Source organism: Antedon bifida, chromosome 3 (genome assembly GCF_963402885.1).
Source record: "Antedon bifida chromosome 3, ecAntBifi1.1, whole genome shotgun sequence".
NCBI classification, from domain to species: Eukaryota; Metazoa; Echinodermata; class Crinoidea; order Comatulida; family Antedonidae; genus Antedon; species Antedon bifida.
Genome location: NC_136228.1, coordinates 11609441 through 11621675, shown reverse-complemented (window position 1 = coordinate 11621675; position 12235 = coordinate 11609441). Strand labels below are relative to the sequence as shown.

Sequence of the window (12235 nt, the reverse complement as noted above, 5' to 3'; positions counted from 1 at the left end):
AAAAAAAAAATTCCGAAATAACAAAATGATATTCTGTACTTGATTTGTTTAAAGTGGGAATACGAATGGGAACGTAAACTGAAGTATAGATATAATGGTAACTAGATTTGAACTCGTCACTTTGACGAGTTCGGGTTATCCGCGCAAACGCAACATGCACATACGTTTAAAATATATGAACGCCGACAATTATTATGACATCCTATGACATGAATTAAATATGTTTACAGTGCTGAATTGTACCTATTTTGTAGCATACAGCATATTACAGTATTTAAAGAATACTGTACACTGTATTATGTTATATACAGTGTAGCATAGACGAAATTACGAGACCCATCTTTTAAATCCAATTATTAACATGATGACGTCATCAAATTGACATATAAAGATAACTATTTTAGAAGACAATTATCTAAATAATTACATTAATACAAATATGAAGAATTTTGAGCACGTAAAAGTGAGATGCGCTCTCGTTTAAACGCAATGAACTTTTACGCAAGAGATGAAAATATGACTTTTTGAATTCAACTGGCCATATGATGACGTCACAACATCTGATTGGCAAAATATTCACATACATTCGTATCTACAATCCAATAGCTTCCATAAAACGTTTTAATCATGATTATCACTTTTTATTCTAACGGGCTATAACAGATTGAAATTTACTGTAAAGATGAAAATAGGGGACCTACGTTATTTACTTTTTTATACATGATGACGTCATAAAAATTAAAATATTTTTAACTCATGCGAAAGATAATTGATTGACCTAGAGAGTATTAAAATATCTGTGGAAATGGAATACGTATAAGCGAGATGCGCTCTATTTAATGTGATGAGCAATAACGAAAGAGTAAAAAATCCTATATTTTACATTCGTGTGGCCATACGATGACGTCATAACATCCGAGGGGTAAAGATTCTGCATGAATTCATATCTACAACATATCTGCTTACATATTAAATTAAAAACATTATGGGTCATGGATGATCCGGAGAAGCTATAATAGATTAAAAATATGCATAATTTTGACAATATGTTGTCACTTTTGCAACTAAAACGCGCGCAAATGGTCTAAATCAACGTGTTCGTATGACGTCATTTTAATTTGAAATGATGTCAATCTTTTTTAAAATAACTAGGAAAGACTGTAAAATCTTAATTCAAGAGAAAAACACATGATTTTCATGCTCCGTGCGCACCTTACGCGTAATTTTTTTCGCGCGCGTGGGAATTTTTGACATGCTCAAAATGTCATGATCAGCGTAGAAATTGATTAGAAATTAATTTTGCGCATTTTGAAATTTTAATTTCGCGTAACTTCTTGTGAAACATGCTATTTTTAATCCATAGAAAGTTTTCCCATGATATGACTTAAATTTTCACCAAGTGTCAATACAAAATGACTTTTGGTTTATAATCTATGATCAATCATTGAAATTCATAAAATCGCGCGTAACTTACGCTGCGCGACTCTAACGTCATATAACGAAGTTTCTTGCACATCTACAGCTACAGGTCAATCTTTTGACAAAGTTATACAATCTTATGTTGACAACGACGAGAGATATACAAAATTCCGGGAAAGAAAGAAGAACAAAGAAGATGAAAAAAAAGGAAGATATTTACAATCACAAGGGTTATCCGCAACTTCTAAGTTGCGGATAACCAAAAAGGAAAATGTCTCTAGTGGAAGAGAAGAACACTGTTTGTATACACAAAGTGTGCTCTCTTTGGTTAATTACTTTAATTAATAGTAATAATAAATGTATATATACAAAGCAAATTGACTTCGCTGTATTGTAGTCGACGGCAGCTGGTTTGTAACTGAAACACTGACTTCCTTCTAAGGTATAGCCTGGCTGACATGATGCTTTAAAAACAATTATTAATTACTTAATTAATTAATGATTTAACATTTAACATGATCTTTTAACTTTGATCTTTATATCTCTGTTCTTTCTAGATTTCCTTCCCTCATATAAACAGTAGTATCTCAAAACTTTGTTATCTTTTAATCCTTTGATTTTTTCTTCACTACATTTGCTAATAATAAACCTTTATTAAATTATAGTAATAAAACAAAATATCTCTTCTTCCTAAATATTCGTTTCTCTGCTAATATAGGGTAGTAAAATGTTTAAACTTACAACTGAAGAATTCGATATCTGATGGTTCAGTAAGAAAAGGTTCCTGTTCGATATCTGCGTGACCAATAATACTCTTTCCATCACGCACTCGACCTCTGACCTCTTCTAAGGAACGAACTCCCCAATAGTTATTTGTAGCATAAACCGTCTCCGTTACCCGAGAAGTAAGAGCTATTTCAAATTCATTTCCAGCATTTACTATATAATTTCCAGTAATGCCAGTATTGGTACCATCTAGTAATATTGTGAATGTTTCATCAGAACGTTGGCCAGTGTTATAAATCATGATGTTACCATAGATGAGTCGGTTTCCATTGGCAGTTTCCCCTCCAATGAATATCAAATGTCGCCCATTGTTATAATAAAATAAGTTGTTATTAATACTAGCGTTGCCTCCTTGAATGGTGACTACATCGTTGTTTGCTGATGGTATGTTTTGAATGAAGTGGTTATCAAACACCTGTATTCTTATTGAGTCAGCTGGAGACTGTATATACAATATGTTACTCTGTTTTGTTGATAAAAAATAGTTACGTGCAACAATTATTGTTGAAGCATCGGTTCCTCCTTGATTAATGTTTACTGTACCGTAGTTTTCATTGAAAAAATTTTCAGTTATTGAACAGTTACCGTCTTTGCGACCAATGCTGATAACACTGTGGTTTGTTCGGGAACACTTTTCAAAATAGCATCTTGAAATGGTAACATCAACAGGAATTTTATCTTCAATTTCATTATCCACGATTGAAACAAAAGATCCAACAACATTCTTGATAGTCGAATCGGCTACAGTTATGGACGACTTCAGATGTTCTACAATATTAAGATACAACAAAATAAATAGCCAAACATATTATCATCTAATACAGTACAATTCAGAACTTATAATATTTGATTTTTAAAAATGTGCGCAAAAAAATTATACATTGCGGAAATGTATAAACTATTGACATTTGATACGTATGAATTTCATTGCTGGTAGTACCTAAAGTATTGCAATTTTTTACGATGGGTCGTCAGAAATACGTAGGCCTAAATTTATTCCATCAATTGAGCTTAATAAATAGGAAATAGTATACACAATAACTACGCACTAAAACGATTGACGATAAATGGATAAACATACTCCATATTCGGTGAATTTTACAATTATAAAGATTTAAAAATCAAGTGACTTACCTTTTTCATAAACCGAGATGTGAAGTTCAAGTCGTTGATAATTATTCGTATTTTTACAGTAATAATATCTTGAAGAATAATAATAATAGTCTATCCTAATAGTTACTGCGCTCGAAGTAGGAATATACGTCATCTTCGAAGAATATCGGTCTACATATCCAATTTGATTAGAATAAATGGAAGTCCCGTCATAAATATAAATGCGGGAATAATAATGATTTACGGGTTGAAAAGCCATAATAATTGTACAGTTGTGTACACATTTAATAACACTGATGCAGTCTTGTTCACCGCATAAACTTTCAGAAAGCATTAACTGGTCTCCCGGATTAACCAGATGATGTCCACCACATCTGGAATGAAAAAACGACTGTGAAGGGAAGAAACTGGCTATTCTCGTAGTCATTAATAGGCCAGAAGCATCAATATGTTCAAACGAGCTCTCCAAAATGTTGACTTCTGAATAAATTCTTGATGCAAAACCTGACCAACACTGCTTTACGGTAATTCTCTCTAGTTCAATTTCTGTCGTACTATCAATGACAAGTGCCTGTCCGATACAGTTCTCAAAATAGATGTCTTTTGTGAGCGGAATTACAGGTCCAAACGCATATATTGAAGGTACACCATCCACACCATGTAGCCGACCGGTATTTAATATGTTAACATGTTTAATGGTAGACCTTTCAGAATTTGAATCGGTATACAATTGAATATTTCCCCAATTTGAGCTCTTACAATTCAACCATACATTATAAGGATAGTAATAGTTGTTGTAGTAGTACCCTGAACAGTCAAATAAACTCAACTCATATCCATTGCAATAGAGACGGTTTTTCCAGGTTTGCTCAAATTCTGCATTGAGAGAAACGCTAGTATAACCTTCGTAGGTAAAACCAAGTTGTCGACAAGCAACCTGAGCATCATTGTATCTAAAACTGCTATACCAAACATATTTCCATTCACCATTCACATATATTTGAAGACGTCCTTCTGTTCGACTATTACCTTCAACCAAACGTATCTTATCACTATCTACTGAACCAAAACCAGGCACTTCTATTAAATCAAAAGTTATTTCTTCGTTAGCATTACCTACTGCTGATAACCTTCCAAGAATAGTAATTCCATTATTTTCTTTTAAAAACAATTTTACACCCGGATCTATTATTAACTCTGCGTTTGGTAAAACTGTAATGTCAGATTGGACCTGATAAGGACTATTTAGCAATGTCAGGTGACATGTGCCATTAATTCGTCCACCTATGTTAGACGAACTACATTTACTCAACTCATCAGTTACAGTATTCTCATCATCCGTAATAATGTACACAAGGTTATTCCAATCTTCATTGTCAAAAACTCTGTGGCGTACTTTATCTTCTTCAACGTTTCCCCATTGGTTAAACCGTGCATCAATATAATGATCCTGGTCAGTGAAGACATGCGCACTACAGATCTCCACATCGATTCCAACGTTATCAAACAAATTTCCAGATAAGGATGCTGTATGAACACCAAGTTCCAAGGCACATGTAAGACCATTTATAATGTGGTTTGCTAAATTATGTTGTAAAATGTTGTCCATGAAATTAAATTGTAAGCCTGTTGAAGATGACATGAATGCAGGGTAGTGTTGTCCAATTGAAACAATAGCGTTATCAGCAGTGTTGTTCATAATTGTATTATTCGCAATGTTAACAACGTAGCTATTGTCAATTTGGTTATTTATCGTTATTGAGATAACATCTCTACCGTGCATTATCATATTGTTTTTTATATCCATTTCAATATTCATTGTCTCCGTAAATATATATGTTTCCAGAAAGCGATCGCTATCTTCAACAATACATTTCTTTAAACTTAGATAAACCCATTCGGACGCTTGATATGCATCAATATCAATGTCCGCATAAACTGATCGGTGTACCGATTGGAAATTAATATTTTGCAAGATTATCGAGTGATTATTACTTTGATAACCAAACGATGTATCAACGTACACACCATAAGTTCCATCTTGAAAGTCACATTCATCGATGAAAATATTATCAAAGGATGTGGTTCTCAATCCATTATAAAAATCTTCGAATCTTGATTTATACACTTCGATGTTTGAATGTTGGCTTCCATAAATGTATATGGCATAACTGACCGTTAAAAATGAACAATCCATGATTTTAAGTGGTAGTATATTGCTATTGTAAAGGTCAATACCTCTGTAAATATTTTTAAATTCACAGTTAGAAAATGTGATTCCTTCAAATGTACCACGAATTCTAACGCCATCAGGACGATAGTTATTAATCGAAGACAAGTTACATCCTTCAAACAGAACGCGACCCCCATTATTTAAATACACAATGTCGTATCCATACGTGTTATCAAATAGTGTACAGTTCAAAACTTTTAAGTATGTCGATTTTGATCCGGATTGCATTTCTATTGCGTACGAACCACTACTTTCGTATTTGATGGAATCCAACACAATGCTGTTCGTTATGTTTTTAACCGGGTCTGTGTATGAAAACAGAAATAATAATGCTATATGTACTTTTACTCACATAATATTATATCGTAGATAAAATATTCCTGCACGTGAAAACTCGATTCTCTTTTGCCAATCAAGCAATATATTTTTTTCAAGAACAAAACATAAGTTGAAGAAACAGGTAGGCCTATTTATCATTTAAACTGAAAATTAATTTAAAATTAAATGTGCTAAATGTGAAATTACGTACCTTTTAAAGACAGAATAACAATTCCAACTTTATTGGAAGCGTAATAATAATTTGACGAAAACGTAATAGTGAGTTCATTTGAGGTCGTTTGAATCCACTGTTGTTGCCGCCCAGACGACGAAGAATCCAACGAGAGTAGTGTCTTTCCGCTTGAAGGATCGATGAAAGACAAATAACCATTATTTGAAATGTAATCATTGTAGACAAACATTGCAATTGCATTACCATCCTGCACGGTAAAGTTACGATAATGTGTGACGTAATTGTAACCTGAATATAATAAATCCAGATAAAGAATGTCTTCGACGAATATCGATTGATCAGCTTCCGCAAAACTAAGAACATGTTGCTGATCGGTGTAATGTTTGATAGCATTGAAATCATCCGATGAGAGTGTCGACAGGTAAATCCCCCCACTGCAGTTAATAGATCCCTGATAGTAGTGATAGGAAAGGGAATAAACTGTAACACCGTATCCAAAAGTAGCACAGATGATATCAGTATTGGTAGTTGGATCTTTATCGATGAATGGGTTATCTATGTAGAATGTAAAGCCTCTGTGTACATTATGAAGATTAAGATTAGCAAAATGATGATGATTAAAGTCAACTTGAATAGCAGCACTGGAATACACATTCATTTTCTCAAGATTACCACCAGTTTGACTAATGTAAGCAAATTCCATCGAACTCTGCTTACTGGAAAGCGTGTACTTGATACCACTCCACTTTCCAGGATTACATACCAAATAAAGCTTATTATATGACGGACAAACATACAGTTGAATGTTGAAAGCACAGTCTAAGATATTTGTATGAGTGTCTTCATTGCATTCAAAATAATCTAAGACGGTCATTCTGGTGGATGTGGCAGTGTAATAATCAAGATATCCGGTGTATCCAAGTTGCTGACACGCTATACGCGCAACAATAGCAATGTCATAATTATAATTATAAGAAGAATAACAGACAGAACTCCAGTTACCATCTTTCAACACTTCTAAGACTCCTTCCCATTGATTTTTGCCATCAGATATTCGAATAGGAGTAGACACGTTTTTAAAGAATGGCGTCATTCTGATCATATCTGTGTAATTACCGTTGGCTAAAAGTGTTCCGCGAACTAATATCCCAGTATAGTAGTCAAACAATAAGGTTACACCAGGTTCAATTACCAACATAGCTTCTGGGTGTATTACAATATCGTTATTAACTACGTACGGACTACCGACAGAAGATAATGTCACATTACCATATATACTGCCACCTATCGTTTGACCGGACTGAAAAACTCCAATTCGACTACATTCTTGATATGCAAGTTCAGATGTGTCATTGTCGACACGATAAGGCGATATTAAAAGCTTTGGATACGACGGTCGTGTTTCTCCATCAATGATACGAGACTTGATGAGAGAACAGTTATCAGATCCCCACCAAGACAGACTAGCGTTAATGACAGTTGTTGATAGTTTTTCCCGACCAACAGCAACCACTTCAAACATGAAATCTGGATTATCAAATGTGTTGCTTTTCATTGATACTTTTGAGTATTGTAAGAACAAAACAGATGACGGCCACACAGAGTTTGGAAATCGCAATCGTGGCTGATTGTTAGTCATAACGTTTCTCTCAACAATCATAGTATCATCATTGTAGGACACAGCAACAGAAAGGACTCGCTCACATGTATTGTTTCTGAAAACGTTATCAGTTATTTGTATAGCATTTGCATAATTCACTCGATATACATCTATATGTACAAGGAAACCTCCTGTGTTAAATGATATAGTATTTCCCGAGATGATGATATCGTATAAACGTGGGCTTACGCCAACTCCAATGTTAATTGCACCGTTCATATTGTATTCAACTGAATTGTTGTAAATGTACGAGTTTGAATATGCACCAGTTATAACGATTCCACATCCGTTGTTATAAGAGAATGAGTTATTTTCAACCTGCAAAGTATTGCGGTTATTATCGTCTACAAACAGCCCGGAATCGGAGTTCCCGTCAAACACACTATTGAATATGCTAATATCACCTCTTCTCGAAATCAATCCATTCATATTATTTTCTGAAACATATGATGTATTAATAACAATGTTCTGAGCTTCATAAATGCTAATTCCATTTAAAAAGTTACCGACAAAATCACTTGAGTCGACAGTTATTTTTTCAATGTTGCCGTATGTTTGAAATCCATTTCCATTATTAGAAATCACCTTTACGTTGTTCATACTCACTTCCGGCATGTACGTTGGGTGCACTGTCAATCCATTTCCATTGTTGCCAACAAAGTTTGAATTTCTAATTTCCTGAGACCCTTGTGTTGCTGAAATAAATAATAATCTTGAAATAACAATATATAATTTTACATTTTACTACGGTTATACGTTTTACTTTAGTTTCCAAGTAAGTTTCTCATATCAATTGAAATTAAACAGTTTACTGTTATGGACAGTGTTAATTCGGAAATATGGCCGGCTCTATTTATACATTAATGTTATGAAACAGATTAATTTGATGAAAAAATCAGAAATATTTTGGTTTATTATACAATTATGTATAGAAAATAAATAAACATAACTTTTTGTAATGGACGCGACATGATATGTACAGTACATTATGCCATAATAAGAACAAACACATTTACATGGTTAAATATTATTAAAAAAAACAATCACCAAAGTAAGAATATTTTGTAATGTACTTACGCTCACTCCAAATCACTAAATTTAAATCGTATCTGCAGTTGTAGTAGTAGCATCGATATTCAATAATCATGACATTGTTTGTGGACGACAGTACATCGTCTTGTTTTGTAAACCTTTTGACAACAGCGGTTGAAGTGTCATTACCATCATAGAGGGTTAAGTAACCATAGTCAATATAATACGAGTAGTATTGAAGGACTTTCACTTTCAGCAAGTATCCTTGGTCTGCATAAAACAACTGGCATTTACAAAATTATTTTTTTTTTATTAGGCTTTATTTCTTACTAAATGAATAATGACCAATTTCAGAATATCTCTCCAACCCCCTTTCACCCACCTTCCAATTCCAATAATCCAAAAAGTGATCCGCTCAGAATGATTACCTATTTTATCGTGCTAAAAACACATTATTTTGACATTAAACGTTCTTTTTGTTTTATTAATTTACTCATTAATTAATTCATTTATTTATTTGATCAAAATAAATGTCAATAACAATATACAAGAAAATGTATAAGAACACGATTACAAGCAATACCCTAGAAATGGGAGTTAAAATTGTATAAAACGTCATTAGGCAGAAAACATGAGATCAAAGATTAACAAATACAGTTAGTTCTATTTAATGTATATTTAAAACAGGTACACGATTGACGTATAGATGTAATTTTGACAAGGATAGCCAAAAACAGGTTATTTCCGTTGGCTCTAATGCAACTTATCACGAGAAATATTTATAAATATAGGCCTACCTGTCGACAAGATTGGTAACTGTTGATATGATCGTCTGTATAATATCTTGTTTCGAAGGAATCAATAAATGTAATATTATCATTACACAGGTAGTCATAATGAGGAGTACCATGATGAACATCAAACATTGCAAGTCCATCAAATTCGTTATCCTCAAATCTTGAATTTTGTATTGAAATTGATCCTAAAGTAGACATTTCCATTCCATAACCACGATTGCCTTTAACAACAACCTCGTTAATGTCAACAACTGAGACGACGCCAGAGAAACTTATTCCTGACCCAACACAATCAGCAATATTGACATTGGATAAATATGGAAAGCGTTTAGAATGTGAAGAAATGGCAGGATTACCAGGTTCACCCTTTGCGTTTACTCCCGCAAATGATATATCTGTATATCTTAGGAAGCTTCGTTTGTCTTGATATGCATCGTCTTTAAGCCAACTTATACCAGCCCAGTACGAGGTATTGGAGAATGTCAAGTTGTGCGGGGAACTTATTGTTGTTGAACAAACAACTCCTAAAGAATCTAAAAATTAAGTAAATTATGCATTCATTTATATATTATTGAATATATCTAATAATTTAAAATGTTGAAAATGTTTATAACCACAAAGTAAATAAATTCATTAACTTACATGTACATCTGCTTCCACCATTGCGAGGACAATCCAAAATTGTTTCCTCATTTGAACCACAGTACACATCATAAAGATTAACTGGTTCTGGTCCTGAACCGAACCCATTGTAGTATCCATTTTCGTATCCAAGTTGACGGCAAACTACTAAAGCAGCATTTGTAAGAGCATAATAATTTGTACACACTCTTCCCCATCTACCAGCTTTATACACTAACACACGGCCCTGGTGTTTATTACCCCCGTTCACCAGTCTTACGTGTGACCATTTGAGGTGCCATTCGTCTTTCAAAAATATCGAATTTCCATAACTGGTTAACACAACATGATTGTCGTTTGTTCCATTGCTAATCAAAGTTCCATTAACAAAGATGCCTGTTCCTTCTGCAAAGAACATCTGCACTCCTGCTTGAATGGTTACAGTAGCATTGCTCTGTACATACAGGTCATCTGTCACAAACAAAGGACTATCAGAAGATACAAACTCTACATCTTCTGAAATGTCTCCACTGATGAATGTTTCACCAGCTGAAAAACTTAAACAAAATCCAAATATAATAACGGACAACAAATTTTTATTAAGTGTTTCCATTTTTATTGGAGTTTTTCAAATATCAATAATCGAAACATGTTTAATCGATCTCTGTGACGATTACCGAACTGACGAAGATTCTCGGGTAAACAGTTTTTATTCACATCAACTTGCTAAATCATTAACATGATAATAGAGTTTAGAAAGTTCAGAGTTATTATTAGTAACGAATAATAAGCAAAGAGCAAAAACATGTTTTATAATAACAAACCTTGCGACAATTGAATTAATCAACTGATCAAAGGGTGTACAGTACAATTGCATGACATACAATCAGTTCTACCTGAAACAACAATACTACAATTTTCCCAGGTTCTAGGTAACGGATTTCAAGGCCTGATGCATTTGCTTATGAACGAATGATTTGACATTATTTGAACCAAACATAAACATGAAATGATTGTACATAATTGTCTCTGACAGATCAACTTAATTATAATGAACACCAAGATATCTAAGAATTATAATTATAGGCTACACTTATTTTAAAAGTAATTCTTAATTTCTAATACATCTACCAAGTAACAAGCTCACTATTGTATGGATACACGTGACATTCTTCTGAAATTGTTTATACTTTGTAAACATTAATAATGCGACAAATATTTTCTTTAAATCTTACTTCTAATTGCACATCTGTTGTGGTTAATCGTGCACTAAATGTAAGGCTATACTTTTCACTCCAACCCACATTGGAATCGGAATCGGTGTGGTTATGTTTTCACGGTGCAATAAAATATTACGCGGTCTACGCACGATTTAACGAAATCACGTTTGTAATCATATCTTCACAACCATGAATCACAATTAAATAAAATTTGGTACTCATAAATTTCAGGGCATAAATCATCATAATGGCAATACAATTACGTGCGTAGCGCATGTAACGCGCTTACAATTTCCAAAATTTATTTTCGATGAAATAAGAGTACGTTTCAGGCAAATTTAAGCGTTTACAAAATTGCCATGAGTGCGCAGATTTTTGCGCGCGCACTGCGCGTTAAATGTTATTGCGCACTCTTTTTGCCCGATTTCTGTTTTCTTGACTTACTTTTCAACTCGAAATTACGTTATACGAGCACGTCAAAAGTGACAGGCTACGCACGTGTAAATTTTAAAAATATAAATGTTTTTAAACATTTCAACATTTTTAAAAATGTTCAGTAATTTCGGTCAGTTGGTAGGTTGGTCGGTCGGTCGGTCGGTCTGTCTGTCGGTCTGTCTGTCGGTCCGGTATCACTATGCATTGTAGCACGCGACTTAATGGCTGTTGGCCTTGTTTTCACTGTAATCCGAACGAAATCAAAAGTTCAAAAGGCTGAATTAACAATTTAGTGAAGTGCAAATGATGGATAGACGAATGTATTTTCACATTATCTATACTTTAAATCAAGGTACATCTATATCTTGCACATAGCATCTAGTATATCTTCTTTTTTGCATTTTCAAC

At 33.6% G+C, this 12235-nt stretch overlaps 2 protein-coding genes across 2 annotated transcripts; both read right to left on the bottom strand.

Moving 5' to 3' along the window:
* Positions 1-983: 983 nt before the first annotated feature.
* Positions 984-2480, bottom strand: LOC144837047 (uncharacterized). The gene is made up of 3 exons (XM_078692029.1): positions 2161-2480; positions 1789-1883; positions 984-1010 (listed from the first exon to the last, which is right to left on the bottom strand). The coding sequence occupies exons 1-3, from the start codon at positions 2444-2446 to the stop codon at positions 984-986; spliced, it is 408 nt and encodes a 135-aa protein (XP_078548155.1). The 5' UTR covers positions 2447-2480.
* A 1188-nt stretch (positions 2481-3668) lies between these two features.
* LOC144837045 (protein bark beetle-like) lies at positions 3669-10785 on the bottom strand. Its single transcript, XM_078692028.1, has 6 exons — positions 10194-10785; positions 9552-10084; positions 8800-9037; positions 6081-8417; positions 3842-5856; positions 3669-3692 (listed from the first exon to the last, which is right to left on the bottom strand). Exons 1-6 carry the CDS (start codon positions 10783-10785, stop codon positions 3669-3671), a joined length of 5739 nt encoding a protein of 1912 aa, XP_078548154.1.
* Positions 10786-12235: the final 1450 nt, after the last annotated feature.